The sequence below is a fragment of the Rhea pennata genome, chromosome 1, assembly GCF_028389875.1.
Source record: "Rhea pennata isolate bPtePen1 chromosome 1, bPtePen1.pri, whole genome shotgun sequence".
Lineage (NCBI taxonomy): Eukaryota > Metazoa > Chordata > Aves > Rheiformes > Rheidae > Rhea > Rhea pennata.
This window is the reverse complement of record NC_084663.1, coordinates 424,015-448,849: the sequence shown is the minus strand read 5'-3', so window position 1 is coordinate 448,849 and position 24,835 is coordinate 424,015. Positions and strand designations below refer to the sequence as shown.

The following is a 24,835-nucleotide window of genomic DNA, read 5'->3' as shown; positions in this document are numbered from 1 at the left end:
TCCTTTCCACAGTTCTTCCCAGATACCATAGGAGCATCTTCTTGGGAAGCACGTGTACCTCTGCAGCTGGTCTTCCTGGGTACTTAACAAGAGACATACAGGAATAGAGAAACTTCAGGGACTGTAGAAAAAACAGGTGGATGGGAAAGGGAAGCCTCATTTCTTGTGCTTTGCCACACAGCTCACCCAGAATGGACACAGGAATCAAGGGAAGACAATAAAAGGCCAGTTTCTGAAATTTTTACAAACTCCCACACACAAAGGACAAGCAAGGAGAAAAGTGGAAAAGGATGAGCAGAAGGGAGGGGAAAAAAACAAAAAAAATTCATAGTTACCTAGTTCACGAGGCTGTTCATCTATTGCGAAGCATGAGTGAAAGTGAAAAAGAAAAACAACAGGACACATGCATCAGTTGAAAACAAAGCAGAAGACAAAAACAGAAGTGGAGCACAAGGGCTGTGTCCAGCTCAATCACTGGGGCACATCTACGCTATGATGTAGCAACAGGACACTGACACCATGGCTTCCTATGGCCCCGTAGCTTCTTTCAATATCCGAATGCTCAATACGTAAACTACCAAAGCCCAGAGGCCTACGTCCTTTCTAAAGAGTTTTAGCAGGCAATGCTTCTCAACTCTTCTACCCCATGGCCTCCCATCCATGAGAGAAACCATTCTGTGAGGCCTTTCAGTTTAAACATAATAGAAAAGAGAATTTAGCTTATAAAAGTCTATAAAAATCTTTTTGTCCTCCTGCCAATGATAAAGAAACAAAACCCCAAAGTTCATTTTACTCTGCATCATCTCCTGTCCAAATCCAGACAGCTTGCTATATTCTACCTCTGTACAGCCTGGCCACTTACAGACCCATCTCTCTCTTACACTCCATGTACGGCATAAAACAATTCTACATAAGTTAACATGCTATTTATACAGCCAGATGCTCTAAGTATACCACATATCTAGCTTAAGTTGAACTAGAAGCCAATGAGATTTTGGGTTCCAGAAAATTCTGCCAGACAGATGTCTATCTCTAGTTTGTCCAATAAAGTCCTCAAGAAGATCCAAGTGATTCTAGATCTGAATGAATGGTCTCACTATTGAGAAATATAGCAACTTTTTTTTTTAAATCAAAAACTGTTTCCTAAATTATCATTCTTTGTTGATTTTCCCCACTGCTGAGTCCTTGCCCTTCCTTCTGTCTATGTTCAGATGTTGACCAATACCTACAGAACCGCCATGTATTGCTAAATAAAGAAACACCTCACTCCTTTCAAATGAACACTGAATCATAGAATAGTTGAGGTTGAAGGGACCTCTGGAGATCATCTAGTCCAACCCCCCTGCTCAAGCAGGTCACCTAAAGCACGTTAAACAGGATTGTGTCCAGGCACATTTTGAGTATCTCCGGAGAAGGAGACTCCACAACCTCTCTGGGCAACCTGCTCCAGTGCTCTGTCACTCTCACAGGGAAGAAGTTTTTCTTCATATTCAGGTAGAACTTCCTGTGGTTCAGTTTGTTCCTGTTGCCCCTTGAACTATTGCTAGACACCACTGAAAAGAGTCTGGCCCCATCCTCTTGGCACCCTCCCTTCACATACTCATAGACATTGACAAGAACCTCCCTCAGTCTTCTCTTCCCCAGGCTAAACAGGCCCAACTCTCGCAGCTGATCCTTGTAAGGCAGGTGCTCCAGCCCTCTGATCAACTTTGTAGCCCTATGCTGGACTCTCTCCAGTAGCTCCATGTGTCTCTTGTCCTGGGGAGCCCAGAACTGGACACAGTACTAGAGATGAGGCCTCCCCAGGGCTGCTGAGTAGAGGGGCAGGATCACCTCCCTCGACCTGCTGGTAACACTCTTCCTAATGCAGCCCAGGAGACCATTGGCCTGCTGGGCTACAATGGCACATTGCTGGCTCATGGTCAACTTGTTGTTCACCAAGACTCCCAGGTCTTTCTCTGCAGAGCTGCTTTCCAGCAGCTCAGCCTCCAGCCTGTACTGGTGCCTTGGGTTATTCCCTCATATTAAAACAATACCCTGATTCTGGAACAGTTTGAATACCAACAAAGTCTGTGTGTATGAGAAACACAGCCTTTTCAAACCTGCTGCAGAGACTACACAGTAATACGGAGAGAAGCCAAGGTTCATGCAGCAGCTTTCTGGATGTCTAAGAACTTGGCCACAGAAGCATGCAAATACCATCTAGTGCTTCAGCTACTCTGCAAAGCTGCCCATATACATAAACCTACCTTCCTGTGAACACACCATGTACAAGGTAGTTTATCCCTCTTTCAGTGAGGGAAGAAAAGCTAAGGTATCCTAGCGGACATGAATCCTATAGCAAATAAAGCTGTGATGGAGCAACTGATGCCTGAGAAGTTCACACCCAAGTTTTCCTTGTAGTAATATGTCTGTGTGCCCCAATAGTCTAAAACTGGGACACTACTAAGGTCAAGCTGAGGCATGTAGAAGATGCTGACTTGAATTAATGAAGCATTTTCTAATTCTGGAAGGTAAATAGGGACAGCTGCCAGCTCAGTGCACTCCTGAATATATTTGACTTGAATAGGCTTACTAATTTAAGTGGCCTCCAAACAAAGACTATGTATTACTAAAATGGCATCCCCCAATTCCAAAAGGTCATATTCAGAGGTCATTTACAAAACATTTTATCCTCAGACTTGCTTGCCATTATGTCTGGCAGGAAGACACACCTGTACTGTGTTATCAGGTCTGTCTGAAGACAAGATCTGTGCCAAGTCTGTCTTGTATTCTTAAGACAGTCTGACCTAACAATTACCACCACTGCCCCCCCCCAAAAGCCCCCAAAACTCAGACAGCATTCCATCAGCAAGGAAGAATAAAGGTACTACCCTGTTTACATGCATGTGTAGGAATGCCCCATAGCTCTCTCTAATGCCTTATCTATAGCCTACAGAAATTTCAGTGAAGAAACAGGAATATAAAGAAAATCTTTTCCCTGGGATAAAGTTCCTTTTAAGAAAAAACAATGCCCGTGAACTATGAATCAGATCAGAGGATTATAGATACAGTAAAAAGCAGGTGCTAGGAAATCTAAAAAGATCCTAAGTAAATCTTAAAGGAAAGAGTGGGGTTGCTTGTTTAATTTTTAAACATACGGTTAATCTGCTGCTGGGAATGTTTGAAAGTTTGTAAATACCAGCATTGACAAAAGTTTTGTATACATCCTGACCGTGCTGAGCCAGTGTTTGTGCTTTTAATTGCTCTTAGCTTGCTTTTCTTCCATAAACTAGGGTTACAAATATGACTAGAGGACTGGAGCATTTCCCCTACGAGGAACAGCTGCGAGAGCTGGGCCTCTTCAGCCTGGGGAAGAGCAGACTGAGGGGGGATCTGATCAATGTGTACAAGTACCTGAAGGGAGGGTGTCAAGGGGATGGGGCCGGACTCTTTTCAGTGGTGCCAAGCAACAGAAAAAGAGGCAATGGGCAGAAACTGAAGCACAGGAAGTTCTGCCTGAATGTGAGGGAGAATTTTTTCCCTGTGAGAGTGACAGAGCACTGGAACAGGTTGCCCAGAGAGGCTGTGGAATCTCCTTCTCTGGAGATATTCAAGGCCCACCTGGATGTGATCTTATCTAATATGCTCTAGGTGACCCTGCTTGAGTAGGGGAGGTTGGTCTATATGATCTCCAGAGGTCCCTTCCAACCTCAACCATTCTGTGATTCTGCGGCCACCTAGTACAGGCCAACAAAGGCATGCCACCAGGTGCATTCCCTTCTTTTATCTGTCACTGATTCAGAATCTATTATAGTGTCAGGGCTATGAGGTGCAAAAAAATTAGTTAATTTATATCAATGATCTGAACTGAAATGGATTAGTCACAGCAGATCATATTTATAAGTGGATGCTCTTACTCAGAATTAAAGTGAACAAATTTCTTTTATCATAATTTTCACTTTGGGAGTAAATTGAACTAAACCAAGCTAACTATTTTAGTCCCAGATCAGAGGTCACAACTGCTTTAAGCACGTGAACTGGTGTATTAAAAAGGCTAGCACAGATTGGCTCTTCTGGGAACCTCATGTAGTCAAGACCTAAATGAAAAAAAAAATGTATTGTGTGGGTCCAGCAAATAAAATCTCAAAGGAGTATACTGCTGACAAACAGATGTCCATCATTCAGCACTCTCTGTACAGATCCTCATTACAGCCAGTCAATTAGCATGCAATCCTTGGGTTCAAGAACGATGATGAACTGAAGTTTTAGCTAAACAGTTACGAAAAATCTAGGAACAGATTTAGATGTTAAGGGCATAGAATAAAGCTGAATATAAGTGCAAAGAGAACCACTGATTACGTGAAAGGCCAGCAGGAACAATTACAGCTAGTTTGATTTCTTTTGCCACACACAGTCTCACCCAGCGACCTCTGAAGCAATAACATCTGGCAGACTAGAATAAGGCTGGATACTATCCTGACAACCAAAAGCTACCTGTGAAAAATCTTTATACAACTGAGTACATGTCTTCTGGTTCCATGTCAGGCTGAAGTCCCCCCCAACAGACCTTCTGTATCCTGGCTAAGAACTGCCAGTGAAAGGTTCTTCTTCCTGGCTTATACTCTGCCTCTAGATGACCACACGAAGTTTATTGGAAGAGATCCTCACTGTCTTTCAGAGGCATATTAAATTTGTATGGGAGCGGTAGACGTCGAAAGTTACCCACAACATCTGCCTTAAGCAACCAACTGCTGTAAGCATCCTATAATACTTGCCCTTCTAACTAACTGCAATTATTCTTACAATTATATTTAGCTAAGAAGTACTTAGAGGTAATATACAGAAATAATAGCAAATCACACTTATTACCTGCATTTTAGATACAGATAGCATCGGTTCCCTCTTTGTCAGTCTGCTAAAATCTGCTGAGACATCTGTGCTGCCCATAGACAAGATCCGAGATCTGTGTCCTGGATTTAGCTTTTACAGTTTGAAGATGTGTGTATCATTATATACCAAAGTTCCTCCCAAAGCTCAGTTCAGGTTCTAGTCTTCCTCCTCTAAGGTTTCCCAGTACTGATGTGCTGGATAAGTTACAGCACTGGTCCTAAAGAATTCCTAATTCCTCACACATCACTTCAGAAATGCTAATGCTCTCAGGCACATAGAAGTAGCATCATCTTTTGTCCAGTCTATAAAACAGCTGCATCAACAACTGTCCCAAAATTTTATTCAACAACATCAATCATGAGACCACTGAGAAGGAAATGCTGCTTCTGACAGGCAACAGGGGATCAAATGAAAATGATAATACATCTATATGATTTGACAGCAAGATCTACACAAAGAGCAGAGCATGGGCATCATTACTATTTCTTGATCAAGACAAGAAACAAACACATTGAGAATGACTCTTCTTGCCCATCAGCTATTCCCAGGTGGTGTGAGAGCAATGCTCCTAATTTTAAGGGACTGTGATGCCTAATCTAGCAAGCTGTAGAGAGGCAGCCCTTGCTGTGTCTTACAGGTGTTAGACCCAAGGCCCATATTTAATCCACAAATATGCGGCTGGATCCAAAGCAAGCTGTTACTGTCAGACAGATTTCTGCTGGCATGCTTCTTCCCAAAGCTGAAGATGCAGACTATCTAGCAAGCATCTGTGCCAGCAGAGTCCCAGGCAGTCACACAACAGAATTCTACCTTGGGAGGGAGCTGCTAAAGTGTCAGTCTCACCTCTCCTGAGCTGGAGAGCCTCAAATAGAAACACATCTGATCTCTATGCAAAAGACACCCACTGGCAGGTTGTTCAGTGGTTAACTAACTCCACCATTAAAACATTAAAGATATGAACTCTCTCTTTTAATGAAGCAGTGTAAGCTGAGACAGCCACGAACATCCGTATCTTGCTCCCTTTACAAAGTAATGCTTTGGCCACATGGAAAGCACTCTTTTTACTATGAAAGTACAAGGATTAATTAGGGAACATTTTGTTGGTTCCAAGAGAAGACTAGTAACTTTGGTTAATACCCAGCTGGTATAGGCGAAGGTTATCGGATTGATGACTGCCCTTTTGATTAACTACAATCATAGGATGCAAAAGAAAACAGCAGAGCACACTTGCTGGACGGAAAGTAGATATTGAAGTCAAGCAAACCACTGCTAGAGCTTGCAAGAGCCACTGCTAATGGTCAAGACAGATGAAAGACAGCTAAAAGGTCATCTATATCTGAGCTAGACAACAGAGAAACAGGCTATTTCAGAGCGTGATTCATCAGACTTATTTTAAATGTCAAACTCAGGATAAACTAAATTGCACTTCAGAAGAGCTATTTCTTACCAGTGACTGCAGGGAGTCTAGACAATTATCTCAGGTGTAGCTGTGTACATTACACATCCAGATACAGACAGATGAATCACACCCCCTCGTCTCTGACGACCTTTAAAACTCCCTTCCAGGCTCACTGAGTGGGAGCTTCACACAATGACAGCTTTGCTAGTGATGGGGTTGCCCCAATCCAATACAAGAATTTCTGAATGAGAATCACTGTAGCCAAGCACCTTGGCAATGCATACCTGTACCCTTAGGGACTCTCCAGGAACAGCCTATCTGTAGCCACCAACCTTTTTCTGTATTTTAATGCTATGTACTTCTAGCCTTTAAGGATATGTTTCAGTCAAACGTGTCTTGGCTATGACAGTCTCTCAAGAGGAGCTTTGAAAAAAATCTCAAGATTGTGTAAGAATACATCATCTACTTCTGCTGCTCCTTTCTAAGGCTACTAGATCAGCCAGAGAAATCCTACAGAAAGCTGGCTGAAAAAAAAAAAAAAAAAAAAAAAAAAAAAAAAAAAAAAAAAAAAAAAGAGATTTTCTGCCCTTTACAGAAACAGTTCAGGGGCAATGGATAAAAATACTTGAGAAGAAAAACTTCCAGAGCTAGGAAAATAGCCGGGGGCTGAGGGTGAAATCATCTTGCAACAGGACACTGCTCAACAAAGAGCAATGTTCGAAACTACTGATCTAGTTGCAACCACACTAGCTTTCGCTGGAAGGGTGTGTGAATTATGAACACATCTGATTCGTTAAGTTAAATAGTTAAGACCCATTCAGTATAAAAGAAGTAACAAATAACAAAAAAGTGATCCATTAAACACACAGGCACACCAACATTAAATAGCAGGTAACAATGGAGAAAAGGAGACCAAAACTCTATGGTCATTAAAGGACTGCTCAGGCATGGCCTGGAAGAGGGTCAGCTGAACTTTGTAATTGGTAGGAAGGGGAAACATGGTAATCATAAATATTATGGAGTATAGGCAGGGGGCCTTCGGGCTGGGAAACTTATTATGAGATCTCAGAAGGAGTTTGTAGGATCATGTAAAACTTATTATGGGATGTTTAGGGAAAGGGCCAAAGGTGGTGAAGGGAAAGGATTGGGGTGGATCAGGGAGGAGCAAAAATGGAAGAATGGTTGGGAGGAGGGCTAAAGGGGGCTCGTGACCTGCAAGCACGTTGGTCAGCACACTTGTCTGACTGAGCCCTGTGCCTGAGCACCACAGTCAATCCTATCTTCTTATTAGATCTTTCTCTTAATGATTTTTTTCCATGTAGCCTCACTATGTCCTATATGTGAGCAGTACTAGTCTGCGTGTCAGCAACTGGAGAGATCAGCATGCAAGAAGGGTCTGTGTGTCAGCAACTGGAGGAGACACTACAGGTCCCTGGGCCCATAGGTCTATGCATCAGCAGCTGGAGAAACCACGGTGTATGTGCTTGTGCAAAAGGTTTCAATGCCAGCATCTGGAAAGACCTGGGTGCCTTTATATGATCTATATGAAACTAGTTCTTCTGTCAAAATTATACCTATTATGTAAGACAGGTAAAAGCACAAGTCAAGGAGCTTGAGAGAAAGTCTCAGGATCTCTGGAAAAAGAAAAATCATGAACTGGCCAAAGAACAAAGTTTGGACAGGTTACTAGAAGTTATGAGACTACATATATACTATATTTATATGAACATATAGGTACATACTCATATACATATATGAATAGGACACTGCCATAACCTTACTCAGATCAAGATATTAAATGGCTTAAAGAAAAAAAAAGTCACAGGCAAGTTATAGCAAAGCAGCACAGGACTGTTCAGCTAGAGAGTGACAGTGGCTGAGAGATTATCAGGGAAGCATAACTTGCTCAAAGCAATTGAAGTTAGTGTCTCAGGATCACAACTAGTATAGGCATAAGCCAGGACTGCCTTAAAAGAAAGAACTGCTTAATTTATCAGCAGTAGTCCAGGAATGGAATGGGTTGTGCTCACAAGAAGATGGTTTAGTACTACCAAATACCATCTGTCAGGAATTTGACTAAAGACATTTGGCAGATAAAGCAAACTTCACTATAATTTGATTTAAAGCAGAAAGGCAATGCTAGCTGTCAGTACCTGATTGCACTGAAAGCGCATCTGACAGATGCGAGAAGTAGAGAAGCATGTGGTAGATGAGATGAGACAATTGCATTTGTCCTGCACTTCCTATGTCAACAAGCAGAAAATGACACTGAGTTAAGGAGAACTCAACCTTGCTAGAAGAAACTTTGAGAAGCAAACAACCTTGGATATCATTTTGATGAGTAGCTTGGTTCAGAAGCCACTCACAAGAATGATTTTTAAATTCTGTAAACCTTCAAACATAGCATTTAGCAGTGCACAGTTAAGAAACAAGTTTCTCTTTGTTGTAGAAGCATAGGATCTTCAGAAGGAGTTCAGGAGCATAAATTGCCAAAAAAAAAAAAAAAAAAAAAAAACACCCTTTTGGAGATTTTCTCAGTGTTATTTTAAGATGATTGATTTTACATTTTCTCCAAGAATTTGCATTTATGCACTGCAGTGCTAGAAGAGCAGCCAGTGGATAAAGGACAGATTGGACATAGGGTTTGTTAGAACAAATTAAAAAAAGAAGTTTTCAGGATATTTTTTTTCTAAGAAGAAAAAAGTCCAGCCAAAAGCAAGATGCAAGGAAGAGATGTAGACATGCAATGTGCTGAATAACCTGTTGGAAATAAGACTAATAAAAAGACATTTTCTCTCTGCATATATATTCTCTCTGTCCCCTGAAAAGAGCATGAATTTTGGTCCAGCTATTGAACTAGTGTATACGAGCTAACAGCCCCAGTAAAATTTGCAAGGAACGTTCTATTTCTCCACTATGCAATTGGGCTTAAGAAACAGCTGTATATACTAGGCATCTGAAAAGAAAAAAGTAGGAGATGGAGAATTTCTGTCAGTAAGAGTTTTGATGGAATCTTGTTCTTTTGACTTAAACGAAGTTTCCTCTCCTATACTGACAAGTTGATAAGAATTCTTAATGTGTTCTCAGATGCCAAATAAAAATACTATCAATTTTATGGCAAAATGTAATAATATAACATTACCCTCCGTACCTATATGACTTTCAAATAGCACTTGATCTACACACTGAAGAATTTTATTTTAATGTATTTCAGAGACACACTGAGGCAACATCACTCACTGCTGATTATGCAAATGAAAAGTTGTAGTTGTTGACATAGGAAATGCTTAGCACCATTCTCTTTTAATAAAAGGAAAGAAGAAATTCCATTCCGCCCCCCCCCAAAAAAAAAAAAAAAAAAAAAAAAAAAAAAAAAAAAAAAAAAAAAAAAAAAACAGGTCAAGAAAGAGTGTAAAAGTCAGGACACAGCAGAAAAGAATCACCTCAACCCACTGGTTTAAGGGCACTTTAAAGTTTCAGTGTAAACACAAAAAGGCAGCAGAGCTGAGACCTGCATGGGAAAAAAGGCACAATAGGATAGGCTATATAATTGTGTGATTTCCATTAATACAAATTCTGTATCTGATATGGTTATCCTCTTTCAGCATCTCTCCAATTATCTCATCAGTGCGGTGTTATATCTGTAATGAACCGCACCTTTGTAGAAAGCTGGTAATGAAAATATCTGAAAAGTTCACGTAAATTGTGAGAAAAGAGAATTCTCCAACAGAGGAATTTATGTTGAAGGAAAAAAAAAAGCATAAAAAGTTTGAGATTTGTTTATCATCAATGAGCAAAATCTATTCATCCTTGTATCTGAACGGAAAGTAAAGTTGGGGCAAGTGGACTACAACAGTTCAGGTCAGTTTTGTCTCCTCCACGTGCAATAGAGAAACCAAGATCTCTAGATTTGGTTCTTCTGTCTGACATTAAAGGAAGAATTTATTACAGAACCGCAATTTAGGGTTTGGAGAGTTTTTCTCCAAATTGTTAAGCAGAGAATTTCTAGTCAACATCACCTTGATTTCCAAATTATTTGGCCTCGACAGAACATTTGCAATTTAGTAGTCCCAACAATCCAAAAGCCATGCTGTTGACCTGCAAAACTTAAGATCTCAGTGGAAAAATCCTGCCCTAACCTCAAGTAAAGAAATTTAGCAGAGAAGGATGCAGGACTTATGACAGAAAAGAAACCCAAAAGGTTGTATAATTCTGATACCAGACTACAGCAACCAGCCACATATTGGCTTCACGTCACTTTCAAGATGACCTTCGTAGTAGACAAAGCAGGAAGGAACAGAGATTTTCCTGACACCAACAGAAAGGAAAAGTTTCACCAACAGAAAGGAAAAGTTTCACCAACAGAAAGGAAAAGTTTCACCAACAGAAAGGAAAAGTTTCACCAGTGATTCTAGGTCGCTTCCAGGCCTGAAGTAGATATGGAGACACTTGGTAATATACTCATGCACAGAAATACTACTGGAAAAAGGAATGCAGGATCAAGTTTTTGATAACTCTTGTTGTTAATGATCACAAAAACTCAGCTTAAGTGTCTGCCAAGATACTGTCTTCTACATGCAAAACAGCTGCTAGAGTCTGATCCAAATAACTATCTAAAGAGCCATCAACAGTGATACGGATGGTGATATCTTCAAATAAGTCAACTCTGGAGATTAACCCCTGATGCCAGGATGCAGTTTACCAATTTTTCTACACATGTATTACTTATTTCATGCCGGGGCAGGTTGGTATTGCATTGTCTAGCATCAGTTCTGTGCCCTCCCACAGCGTGACATGCTCTGAATCCCAAGGTATTACCACAATACACAGAAGTATTCCTTTTAGCAGGAAACATTTACTTCTTCAGATCACACTGAATAAGCTTGCATGTGTGCAGCCTGATCTGTGGCAAAAATTAAACTTTAAACAGAGTGAGAAAATTTTAGGTCAGACCAATTTTTCTAGCCATAGTGTAGGAACACTAAAAATAGAGTTTATAATGCCAACTGGTGGCAGCTTTAATAATCGTAGAGGGATTACTTGTTCTGCATGTCCTCAGGGAACTGCTGTTTCTTCTTTGCACTGAAGTAGATTTTGACACTTCTTCCCATCGCACTATGCTCGTTAGATTCCCCCCCCCCCCAATCTTTTCTCTTAATTGATATCAGACCACAAACAGCATTTCAGAAATCTCACAGAAACCTAATAATCTACTTTCCTTTCCTTCTCACTGGCCAACATGCCTCCCTGACTGATGGAACTTGCTTGTCATTTGTTGCCAATGCTAGAAGTACAAACATCTGGATATATCCCTGTTTGCTAGAGGCTGTCCAGGTAGAAGCAAGTAACAAGCATATTCCTTATCGCCTGCATTTATCAGGAAGGCCAGGTCCTCTGAGCTGAAACCCCCTCACACTCCTACCCATGCCTTTTTTTAATGCTTGTTTCTAGATTGTACTGCTGTAATGGGAATAACTCAAAATCATTCCAATCCGCAGCCAATTCTAAATAGAACAGACTGCTTATTAAATACCACTTCCCTCCAAAAAGCACATTCCTCCCCATAGTCTAGATTTATTCCAAACACCAAAAAACTAGCAAGTACCACTGCAAGTGTCAATGCAGTCAATGTCCAGGTCAATGCTAGCTGCCCAAAACTGGCCTCTTGCTCTCTCAGAGAAAACCAATACAACCATGCTGCCTGTAAGATAGCAACACCACTTCATAACTTCGCAGCCTACTCCAGTTAACCAGCCCCCCCACTGCAATAAATGGGAGGACACAGATCGAGGATGATAGGATTCTTCCAGATACACTAGAAGAACTGCATAAACTACAAGCCAAGATGTAAAATTCTGGAGAAACACCAAAAGATAAAGCACAGACATCTTTATTTGTACCTTAAATGTTGATAGGATGCTCAACCCATGTAACTAGTGAATAAATGCATAAAAACAAGAGGAAAGAGAGGCATGATCCATAGTTTAAAGCTAGAAAAGAAAAAAGAAAGCCTTAATTTCATATTCCTAAACCCTGAAAGGTTGATATTCTTAGAAAGGTGGAACAGTGAATGCAAATTCTATGTTCTCCTTACTGTAAATCATTTAAGCATAGCAATGCAAGATCTATCAGGGTACCACCCAAGATTGCAATTGCTAGAAACCAAAGGTTCAGAGAAGAGCAACACAGTTGATCAGAGGCATAAAAAAATTAATTGAGGGAAAAGATTAAAAGGATGGGACACACTAATTGCAAAGCAATGTGTATTTAAGCAGATTAGGCATACAAAATGGTAAGTGAGATCTCAAAAAAACAGAACTTCCAAGGAACATCTGAGCAAGAGAATACTTAACTAAACTGAAAAGTAACATATTTATAAACCATAAAACTATATAGTTTTCTACATCTGGTATAATTAGCCTGTCTTATGACACAACTGGCATAAAAAGCACAGCAGGGATCAGAAAGAGGTCAGATATTTATATCGGAAACAAGAACAGCCAGCGTTATACTAGGCAAGATATAACTAAGTTTTATGAGTTTGTAGCCCATAGTGGAGCCACAAAACCATCTCCTATAAAACCTATCAGCACCGTATTCATGGCTCCCCATGCAGTGGCAGCTGCCCCTGCAGCAGTTCTCCCTGATACAACATGCTCTGCTCCCACACAGCCCCAGCACCTCTCCCTACTGCAATATTCCCAGCTCTGCCTTTGTTTAGCCACAAAACAGATCACGTGTGCTCAGTGGCCGGTCGCACCTGACACGGTGAGTCACAGCCCCACATTGCCCACACTCACATTTAGCCACTGGTAGGGGTGGAGGGAGAGGAAGGGGAAGGGGAAGAAGTAGGGAGTGGCAGGCACCTAGTGATGGTCTGTGTCTACCCCAACCTATTGCAGGAACTTGACCTTGAAACCTCCACACAACTGATAAGTTTGGTTGAAATTGTTTAAGGGGTTTGAAAGTTAATAGGAAGCATAAACAGAAGAAAACAGAAACAACATTTGTTTATGTCTAATTGCCTTAGAAAAACTACCTAAAAATACAGACCACAGACCACCCTGCTTTAGGGCACAAGCCAGACAGCGATCAACAGGCCCTCCTGAGTGCTGGTTCTTCTGCAGGTCAGTGTGTGCCACCACCCTTTCCAGGAGCTCTTGGCATTAGCTGTCAGAGACAAGCTACCACATAGGCTCAGGACTCTGCTCAACTCTATCAGAGTAATTACACAGGTTTATGGTGGCAAAGTGTCACTTGCACGCCCCACTGCCCTGACAGAGAACAGGATTACACTCTCATCTAGTCACTGTAGGCTTTGCCACTAGTTTTACATAAGCAATACAATTCCTATTTCTTCAACCTTGTTCTTCCCTTCAGATCTCACTCAAGATACTTTCTTATCTGATTCATTTTATTTTCTTTTATATGCAATTCTTATTTTCTTTTCTCCTGTATGATTCATTTTTCAAAATTTCTATCAACCACAAAAGGAAATAATTTCTCTGTGTTTCAAGAGCCCTCATTATTCCTGAGAAATGTTTTAATTTACAAACACCGACCACTGGACAAACAGCACAGAAGCAGAAGCCTTGAAGCTTCCACAACATGTAACAATCCCTCAGCTCCCACTCAGGACATCTGGTACTTGGCTCCAAAGCAAGCCACTCTAGTCCTACCACAAGTTGTGTTCAAGATTGCCACAATCATAGCAGAGTACCTTTGGTAAAGTCATGGCGCAGGAGACGCACTAGAGCATAAGGCAGCAGGTGGGGAGAGCTCTGCACTGCAGTAGCTGTAGTCATTACTCTCCAGCACACAGAGTAAAAATTGAAAGACTACTACTACTGTTCTCCAAAGGCCTGATGGAATCCACACTGGTGCCTTGTTATTTCCATTGCACTTAGAGCTGGAAAGGTCCTGAAGAGATCCATCCATTTTCATAGACCAGTTCTCAGCAGATTTACAGTGTTAGACTCAAAGGCCTAGTTTCTTAATGCATTTCAGTCCCCAGGACAGCAAATGGTTCCTCAGGCAGAAAGTAAGAACGGTCAACATCCAAAGGCTACCACAAGACAGCAGAGCGAAGCATTTCGAGCTCAGATGGCAAGAAGTTCTCTTCATGGAGAACATGCTGCAAGCCGGAACGCTGACAGGACAGAGAGATGGCTCAGGATGAAGAGACAGCCAGCACAAGGAAATGCTCTGCTGGAATTAGGCAGGATACTGCTTTTGTATGCCACTGAGGCCACACTCAACCCTCAAGGCCACATAAACCCTGGGAGTCCTACTCAGTTGCTTACTAAACTAGGATAAGCTGGTAGTACTCATGACTAAAAGTCATTCCACCCGCTATGAAAGGAAAAATTAGCCTCCTTTTTCCAGAAAAGGACTTTGGTCCTAGGACCATTGATGTCTCTCAGTTGGATTACAGCAATTAGTTGTGTCTGAGGCACACCAAACGGCTCTAAAATGGCCATGAATGCTTTTATTTCAGAAATCAGAAGAGACTGAAGCATGAAACCTGGAAGGTTCTAGAGCAGCCTCCCAATCAGAACAACAGGAGGAAAACTTCAGTAGCTTTAAAGGTTGAACACGATCAGTTTACAAGCAATTGTGTAGTAAAACCATAGGGCCAAGACTTGGCTCACTGCCCCATGACATTCCTTCTCCATCTATTTTCATCCAACACAGAGTGAAAAAAAAAATGTAGAAGCAGCAATCTGGCAAGGAAGCAGCTGTTTGTCATCTGTTCGTCATCTCATCACCTTAGGCGCAAGTTGTTTGAGGGAGCAGTTTAAAGCTTTGGCTTAATCTGCCAAGTTTGACTGAACCTAATGGTTCAGTCTTTAACCACTTGCATCTAAATGCCAGAACAGCTGCCTTCCCGTGGGGTAGCACAGATCCTACAGCCCATACTGAAACATGCATGAGCAATCTCTCCTCAATGTTCTGCTGAATAAAGAAAGTCCAGAACAAATCTGTTGGCTGACCATCAGAAAAAACCTTCCTAACAAAGTCATCTTCACTGTGTAACAACTTTATTCACAACTAAAGTAATTCTATCTAAAAAAAAAAAAAAAAAAAAAAAAAAAAGAAAAGGAAAAAAGAAAAACCCTCAAGCACAACTAGGAACTACCACTCCAATAATAATTCAACAAAGCCATAACCCACAATCAACAGGACTTTGAATTACCATTTATTTCACAGAGAGTTAGGTTAGATAGTCCAGTAGCAAATGTCCACAAGGAACCATACTACAGAGAAAAACCTTACTGTTATAAGCATATGGTAACAATTTCTCAAGAATAAGTCCTTCTAATCAAAAAGTATAAAGAAATAAGACTCCCAAACCAACAGGTTCATAACATTCCTAAACTTTCCCTAGTTTCTAAGATGGAGATTGAATACCCTTGTTCTGCCCTGTCTATGAACTGTTTCTCCTTGTGACGCTAAATTTCAGTGCTGGTGACTACTGGTTCTGCTTTTGCTTGGGGCTCTCACATCTCATTGCATTTCTCATTATCAGTAACAAGCTGATCAAGGACAGGCTCTCCTCTGCTTGCATTCTCTAGCTATCTTACAAATGGCATATCTATATTGATTATCATCTTCTGTCATCCAATAGCTAGCAGAATAGTTACAGTACACAGTCACGATATACACCCTAACTTTCAAAAATGTCAGAAACCAAACTGCCCTTTACCTCCTACTGAAAGCCCCTGAGAAACTCCATTACACAATGCATGATCCAACAAGACCTCTTGCACCATCCAATCTAGCATGACCCATAATACCCTTTCTTAGCATCAACTTTCAGCAGAAACTTTGCAGGAACCCATTTGCTTTTAATAAAGAACATGACCGCTGAATGGAACCCTGACTGACTGTTCCAGGATCTTCAGCTTTCTCTCAAGACAAGACAGCAACAAGCAGCATTTCCTCTGTAAAACAGTCATGCCTCAAATACTGAAATTCAGAAACCATCATATGGCTCACACAAGACAGAGGTACTCATGTTACTCCACTGTGAACTTTCCTCCAGCATCTCTGCAATTCTCAGACTAAAAATTGTTGGATATTTTTCCCTTCTTCTCCTCTTTGATACTAATTCCTTGCAGCTCTAGCCATATGACACATAAAATCACTCAATTTCCTTGCTTCAAACTGATGGTTGTCAAGTCCCCTCACTAATGCACAGTAAGAAAAGACACAGGTTCTATCACAGCTTGCAAGCCAGTACTCTCCTGTCCCCAGATGGTTCTTGCTCAGCACTGCTCTCCCTGAAGAGCTCCCTCCATGCAGCACACGTGCCTTCGGACAGCTCCTTCACTCAGACTTGCATGTTGGGGCATTTTCCTCTGCAGCGTCATAGGGTTCCCTCCACTCAGGGCTCTCACCCTTGCACATCTCACCAAACACCACTCCCTTCTCATCAGATAACTGTCCCTCAGAGTCATTCGGGTTCTTTGACAACACTCTCCATTCCTCCCCAAACAGCTCTTCTGCTCATACTCAACACGCTTAAACACTTCCTCCAACTGCCCTCCAGAACTCTTCCCTCCCGACACCCCAGCACTCAAATTCCTAGACTGATCAGTTAGTCCCTACCCTGCTGGACGTACTTTTCAGGACCCTGATCTGAATTCCCTCAGCCTGATAAAACAGCTGACCACCCTCTCCTCGGAAAGGCATTATCCTGAAATGCACTCTTCCAGTGCCTCTCACAACTACTGCCTGTTTGCAGACATCCCAGCATCCTCGTTATTTCAGGGCAGAACCCCAACATCATCTCAGTCAGGAATCTTGGTTTCGGCCAGCTTCTACTTCCTGAAAATCAGGTGCAAGAGAATCATTTCCACCAACTGAAAAATCACCCCTTATTTCCAAAAGAGGTCAGAAGTCCACCAAATATGACAAAGCATCAGCCATAGCAGTTTGTTCATTCTGTTAGTTTCCATTTATCCCTATCACCCTACTCGTCTGCAAAGTCAGGACATCCTATCTAATAACTGTCAATATTCCTATTCTCACAAAAATAAATAAGAACCACAAAAGCAGTAAATAACGAAGAGGTGCCATCTATGCTGCTGCAAGATCTTTCATAAGATCTTTTCTTAATGTGTAACTGAGAAGGCTTAATAAGAGTGAAAAAAAAAAAAAAGAAAGAAAGCATGCTGAGAACGCATCCAGCGCAGAGGGATCACAGCTTTTTCTTCCTCACCACAGCACTTCTGCAAGTGGCTTTCTATTTGGAGACTATATGAAGAAGATGCACCAGAATCTTTAATTCTTGTTTTTACCTGTAGTTGTTTGTGTAATAAGAAAGGACTGGAATATGGACTACTTATCTAATGCAAGAGCATTAGGAGATAAAGAAATGTGTGATAAAAACACTCAATAGCGGGTGAGGGCAAAATAAAAGATGGGAGAAGTACTTTGACCCCAAAGTCCTGTCCATCTGATGACTTCTTTCAGCCTCCTGCAAATAAACAGCATAATCCCATGACCACCGTAACAGTAGCTTCACAAACCAAACAACAGGAAACTTCAACAACTCTGCCACACGAAGCCTTACTGTCTGGCCCATCAGCTAAGGCATAGACACTCCATGCCTACCTCCTCCACTCAAAGTATTAAAAAAAAAAAAAAAAAAAAAAAAAAAAAAAAGATACATTGGTGGGGCAGCAGGAAAGTCTGCTCAGATTGTCACCACCATGTTTTTGGTATCCACAGCAGGCAGCATGGGACTTAGAGGTCTAACATGCTTTTTAAATGATAAAGAGCATGGAACAGCAAGCACTATTTCCCATTCCCAAGCTCAGATCCGCATTACAGCTAGTGTAACTACTCAGATTAGTGATTCTTCCGGCCTGTAAGAGACACCAGCAAAAATGTGGAGGCAGAAAGATGAAAAGAAGATCCTAAAACTTTCTGTGAAAATCTATGGAATTAGCCTGCTTGCAGAGGAAATTTTTTCTTATCCCTGCCTGCTGGAAGCTGACTTACGACCTATCACAGGGCTTTACATGTCTTTCAAGAAGCCTGTCCAAAATAATGGGCAATCCCATTATCTCTCTGAGTCTCTAATCTCCCCGCAAGTTCTGCATCACTTGCGGCTCCATGGTGTGTGCGTGGTAAGGAGTTTTGTTTAGGAAGTGTTTCTCACCCATTTCCTCTTCACTGCTCTCTGCTCACACCACCTGTGCGCAGAAAGTTGCGAGCTGCAAAGCGGAGAGGCGCTCTGCCCTCTGTCAGCGCTCACAGACGGCCCAGAGCGCGGCACGGCGCTGAGCGGACGCCCCAGGCGTTTCAGCAGAGAGGCAGTCACAGGGGCACCAACTGCTCTGGGGGGTCCCGGCTGGGCAGGGAGCCCCAAGCACCGCGGCTGGGCTGAAGACCCAGCACCCAGTGGCCAAGCCAAGGGCCCCCCGGGTGCAGCCGGGTGTTACAGCCCCCAGCCCGGCGCTACGGCCACAGCAGTGCGCTCCGACCCCCGGCCCTACAGTGGGCCCCACAGCTGGGCACTACAGCTGTAGCAGGGCACTTTGACCCCCCGGCCCCACCATGGGCCCCACAGCCAGGCGCTACAGCCACAGCAGTGCGCTCTGACCCCCAGCCCCACCGCAGGCCCCACGGCCAGGCGCTACGGCCACAGCAGTGCGCTCTGACCCCCAGCCCCACCGCAGGCCCCACGGCCAGGCGCTACGGCCACAGCAGTGCGCTCTGACCCCCGGCCCTACTGTGGGCCCCACAGCCGGGTGCTGCAGATGTAGCGGTGCACTCTGACCCCCTAGCACTATCATGGGCCCCACGGCCGGGCGCTACGGCCGCAGCAGGTCACTACGGAACCCCCGGCCCCACCGTGGGCCCCACAGCCAGGTGCTATGGCCACAGCAGGGCACTCCAGCCCCCAGCCCCACAGCTGTGGCAGGGCACTCTGGCCACTGGCCACCCACGGGCCCCACGGCTGCAGCAGAGCACTCTGGCTCCCCAGCTCCACGGCTGGGGCAGGACGCTCCAACCCCCCGGCCACACCACAGGCCCCACGGCTGCGGCGGGGGCGCCGGCCCCACCGCGGGCCCCGCGGCTCCGAGCGGAGGTTCGGGCCGCGCCGGGCCGGGCCGGGCGGCGGCGCGAGGCCCGCGGGCGGCGCTGCGGCCCGGCGCGGCTCACTCACCCTTGACGGCTTCGCCGCGGTTGAGCTGGATCTCGCCCTCGCCCTGCGGCGCGTAGCTCTTCACCACGATGAACTTGCGGCCGGGCACGGCGCTGTACAGCTTCCGCTTGGGGCCGCGCAGCGGGGCGGGCGCGGCGTGCGGCGCGGGCTCGGCGCCGGGGCCGGGGCCGGGGGGCCCCGCCGGGCCTCCGGGGCTGTAAACGAAGACGTAGGTTACGGTGCTGATGCCCGGCAGCTCGTAGCCGGGCCCGGCGCGGCCCGCGGGCTGCGCCATGGCGGGGACGGCCGCGGGGCTCAGCGCAGCCCCGGCCGCCGCGGCGCCGCCCGGGCGCGGGCACCGGCACCGGCTGCGGCGGGGGCGCCGCCGCCCGCCGCCGGCTCCATGGCGCGGCGCCGCCCGCCCCGCGCGGCGCTCCGCTGCCTCCGGCGCCGCGCCGCCGCCGCGCGCACCATGGCCCGGGGCAGGTGCCGCCGCCGGCGGCTCCTCCCCCTGCGGGCCGGCGGGGGCGGGCGCGGGCGCGGGCGCCGGGACCGCCCTCGCCGCCTCCCCGCCCGCCGCCGCCGCCGCCGCCGCCGGGGCCGGGGCCGGGGCCGGGGCCGGGGCCGGAGCCCGGGCCGGGCACCGCGGCGCCCCCTGGCGGCCGCCGCCGCCGCCGCGCTGCCCCGCGCCGCGGCCACCCTGCGGGGAGGCAGGGCCGGGGGGGCAGGGAGGGGCAGTGCGGAGGGGCAATGCCGAAGGGGAGCTGTGTGCCGGGGGGCAGTGCCGGGGGGTGATGTGATGTGCCGGGGGGGCCAATGCCGGGGGGGCCAGTGCCGGGGGGGCAGTGCACCTGAGCAGTGCGGGGGGGGTGATGTGATGTGCTGGGGGGGCAGTGCCGGGGGGTGATATGATGTGCTGGGGGTGCAAGGCCGGGGGGGGCAGTGCCGGGGGGTGCCCGTGTCCAGGGGGCAGTGCACCTGTGCATGAGGGGCAGGACAGCACCCAGTGCAAGGGGGGGGCAATAGCAGTGCCTATGCATTGCAGGGGGGGCAGTGCACAATGCAGGGGGGCGATAGCAGTGCCCTATGAATCGAGGGGGAGCAATAGCAGTGCCTATGCATGGGGGGGCATAGCAGTGTCCTATGTGTCACTAGGGCACAGAGCACTATGCATGGGGGGGCACAGCGGTGCCCTAGGCATCATGGGGGACAGAGACCTATAAACAAGGAGGGTCACAGCAGTGCCTGTTGGTGACAAACATTGCCCCATGCATGGGAAGGGCAATTATGCCCTAGGCATGTGAGATGGGGGCATAGTGGTGCCTATGTGTGGGTGCAGGAGCCGTGTCCTAAGCTTGCGTGGGGTGGGTGTAGAGCCTGTGCCAGCCCCCCATGCTCCCCGTGCTGTGGGGGTTAGGGGCAGGCCCCGGACGTCCTGCAATGTCCCACAGCCCTGCACCCCATGACTGCTCCTGCAGCCCTGCACTGTCCCCCCTCCCACAGCCCTGCACCAGGCCCCCTCCCTGCAGCCCTGCACTGTGCCCCCTCCCCGCAGCCTGCACCAGGCCCCCTCCCTGCAGCCCTGCACTGTGCCCCCTCTCGCAGCCCTGCACCAGGCCCCCTCTTGCAGCCTGCACTATGCCCCTTCTCTGCAGCCCTGCACCGTGCCCCCCTCCTCACATGCCTGCAACGTGCCCCCTCCCAGAGCCTGCACCATGCCCTCTCCCCACATTCCTGCCCCCGGCTCTGTGCCCCCTCCCCACAGCCTGCACTGGGCCGTCTTCCTGCGTTCCTGCACCACCGTGCCCCCTCCCTGCAGCGTGCGTGGCTGCATGGCTTTGCAGGGCAGCGCACCAGCTCCTGCAGCTTGCCGAGGGGCTTTGCACCCTCCTGCTGCCCATGGGGCAAGCAGCGAGCCCTGAAACACACCCTTTAGTCAGGCTGCAGCTCTGGCTGGCCGGCTTGTGGGCAGCTCTGCCCCAGGCCTGGGCCCTTCCCCTGCCCGTGGTCTCTGCGCAGGTGCCCCTGCACCACTGGCTCCCCAGCGCAGCCAGGGTACAGCACGACTTCAGCCAGCACCCCGGAGCAGAGCACAGCCACCAGACAGCGCTGGCCCCCTGCCTCAGCTGCTTCCCAGCTCTGCCATGTGCTCTGTGCTCTGCTACGGCCTGGCTCTGCACCTGCAGCCCCTGCCCCACGCTTGAAGCCCCAGTGCTCCGCACTTCCAGCTCCCCTGCTCTACTTGCAGCCTGCCTGCCCTATGCTTGCAGCCCCAATGCTCCACGCTCGCAGCCCCAATGCTCTTCAGCTGCAGCCCCTGGCTCCACACCTGCAGCCCCCATGCTCCATGCTTGCAGCCCCCACCACTGGGTGCCCACATGCCCATGGAGCTGCACTGCCAGGAGCAGCTGTGGGACCTTCCCCACCCAGGGCCTACCATTAACCACTTCTGGAGCTGGCACTCAGAGCATGCAGAGCAGATCACAGCTCCCCTCCCTCCACAGAGCCTGCTGGGGAGGGGAAGGGATGACAGCTGGTGCAGAAGGGTCTACCTCCCTCCCACCGGGTCCTCTTGCACTCAGAGGGATGGACCGGATGCACCTGGAAGGGAGCAGCAGCTTCAGCAGGGGCAGCTGGCCCCCAGGCACACCTGAGAAACGGACCTTATCCAAACACAGCCACGAGAGCAGGGTACAGCCAGGAAAGAGGCCAGCTCCCATGTGCCTGGGGCAGCTGTGCGCTTCCTGCAGAGAGCACCACCAGCACGGCGGAGCGGGGCTGCTACAGACACCCACCACCTGGGCACAGTTACCTAAGATGTAAACAAACACCCCTTGGCCACAGGGGCCTGGCCGCCCCATCACCCATCAGCACGTGGCCCAAGCCCTTCATCAGACTGCCTGTGCACAGGCTGGAGCTGCAGCAGAAGGCACTGTCCCACCGGGGTCGGGCGCGGGGTGACCTGCCAGCACCATCTCAGAAGCCAGGAGGTTTCAATACAGCACTAAGTTGTAGCCCCTCAAAGGGAAAAGCACTTTTAACGATGAAATAAACTGCTACCCTTTCATTACCATACTCCTGAACGTCACCTCAGCAGCATTTTCAGTCAATGCAGAGATATCAGCGACCAGCTCAGATCTCTGAAAGGCCCCTGTACGGTTTTAGAAATAGTCACAAGAAGTATGCAGAAAATGCAGGTATTACCGACAGGTCACAGACATATCTGCTCAGCGCACTCAGCTGCTGCAGCTCTGCCTCTCGCGGCGTGACCTGCAAGGACGTCCGGCCACAGGGGAGGATGTGCCCCTCGGTGGCTGCCAACAGGCACCCGACCGCGAGTGGGCACCGACGCCTGGGGCAGCAGTGGGCTCCCTGGAGCCCCCCTGCGCCCCGGCTGCCCCACCACGGCGGGAGCTCGTGTGCCCAGAGCCAGTGCCTACATGGACACTACATCTATGCCTCCAAACCTGCAACCACAATCCCACTCCTCCCCTTCCACTTCTCTGAACTACCCATTAGAGTTTTTCCCTCCTTTTGGCGTGGCAAGAATGCTGGTTTTTGCTGGCATGCACTCAACTACCAAGAAACCTGTATTTCCATCACCAGCCAATCCCACCATTCATCACCCTCCCAGCAGGTTTTCCGGTTTTATGTAGCATCATCTGTGCATTTTATCAACAGTAACTTTGTATTGTCTTTTGCATGATTTTTGGAAATACTGAAGTAAGAACCAATCTTTGTGGAAGAGACACGAAGATCAAAAGAAGAGCCATAAAGAATACTACCATTTTTGTTTGTTTTTTTTCCATAGGCTCAATTTCAATTAAATGACATTAATTAGCTTAGTCATATTTCAGGTTAATGCCTTGCTGATAGAGACCTGTGTCAGGTCTCTGCTGCTCCAGGTTTAGAGTCTGCTCTAGGAGCATTTCTACCTATATTCCCAGCTGGGAAATGTCAGAAAAACAGCCTGGAATTGGCTTTATGTTTTCTATCAGTCAAGAGCAGAGTATCTCTGGGCATGTTTCCACATGAACTGACAATGTGTTTCTTCACCTACTTTATCACCTTATGTCATAAGGCACCTTGAGGCCTGAAAGAGCAGGTTTCATGCTTTGTATTGCCTAGTTAAGCTTTAGCTAATCACTTCTGGGTCCATAACTTATTTCTGAATAGAAGCCAGCATGCCTTGTATATTATTAATAAAATAAACACTAAAGCAGCAGTGTTTATTAAGAAGGTAAGGAGCTTCTTAATGTCCCAAGTGTCTAATTTGATTTCACTGAGCACAGTGCCGACATCCGGCTCCTCTCCAAGACACAAAGGACGGCATCGCTAAAACTGCAGCCCTGCTCCGACCTCAGTGCTGGTGAGGAGACTGTTCCCTACCGAGGGTGGGAAGTGGGGACAGCAAAAACAAAACCTAGCCACTGTGAAAGAAAGGAAGCCCTTTCTTTTCCTTCTTGAGACCATCCACACAGACAACCTGCCCTTGGCGATTACAAGACTTCCTTCTTTATGGCAGCAGGAACCAGAGGTTTATCAAAAGCTTGTTCACCTGAACTGTAAATCACATTTCCAATGGCCACCAGAGAAAAATATAAAGAAGTTAAGTGAGCAATATGTACCTTTCAGCTTACAAGAGACAACACAAACACGCAGACAAGAAGGACAGTTACGGTTTGAGTAAGCTTCAACAGCAGATGGAAGAGGCTTCGTAGTAATGTCACGCACTTTCTATAATTTCATGCAGTGGCATTCTACAATTTGAAAGCCGGGACGCTGACTTTGGATTTCCTTTCAATGTTTCAACAAGTGGCACAAAGAGTCTGAGCAATCTGCACATGACTTTCCTCCTAGTAAGGTAATGCAGAAGTACTGCTAGCAGTCAAGGTGCTCAGTTTTGATTCTTCTACAGACAAATGAGCGCTCAGGAAACATTGGTGTAAACCTATGCATCAACATGAAAATCTGATGACTCACCTTTGTATAAAATTTATGAGTTCTCACATTTGTTCTGCCTGATGAAAAAAATTATTTCAGGTGGATCTGATGTGTAACTTTATGTCTTGTACATCTCACAGAGATTTAGCCTCCAGAAGTACTAAGGCTTGATAGTGCCTTGACACAGTGAGTGGGATCTGACCACCTGACAGGTGCCTCCATCAGAAGCCTGTATAAGATATGTGTATGGAAGAGCTTCCTCATGAGCTCCTTAACTTAACAATAACCTCCTCAAAAAGCCACAGTCATTTTTGAGGGAAAACATAGGTTTCCCTTCCACAAGCTGGTGGTACGTTCATATTACCACAAGTGAACTACCAAACCATCATTTCAAACACATCCAATAGTCCCAAATAGCCAGGACAACTGCTTTAATTTTAATGCACTCTCAAGAGGCTGAT

At 46.6% G+C, this 24,835-nt stretch overlaps 1 protein-coding gene across 8 annotated transcripts in view; it reads right to left on the bottom strand.

The window, feature by feature from the left end:
* SHANK3 (SH3 and multiple ankyrin repeat domains 3) overlaps positions 1-24,835 on the bottom strand; it is a 402,299-nt gene that overhangs the window by 207,498 nt on the left and 169,966 nt on the right. For all 8 annotated transcript variants that reach the window (XR_009958823.1, XM_062579208.1, XM_062579216.1 and 5 more), the window contains one exon: positions 19,452-19,645. Coding sequence is in view for 7 of the 8 variants with exons in the window: in XM_062579208.1 (XP_062435192.1) it covers positions 19,452-19,645 (194 nt within the window). In the remaining variant the exon portion in view is untranslated. The remainder of the gene's footprint in view (positions 1-19,451; positions 19,646-24,835) is intronic.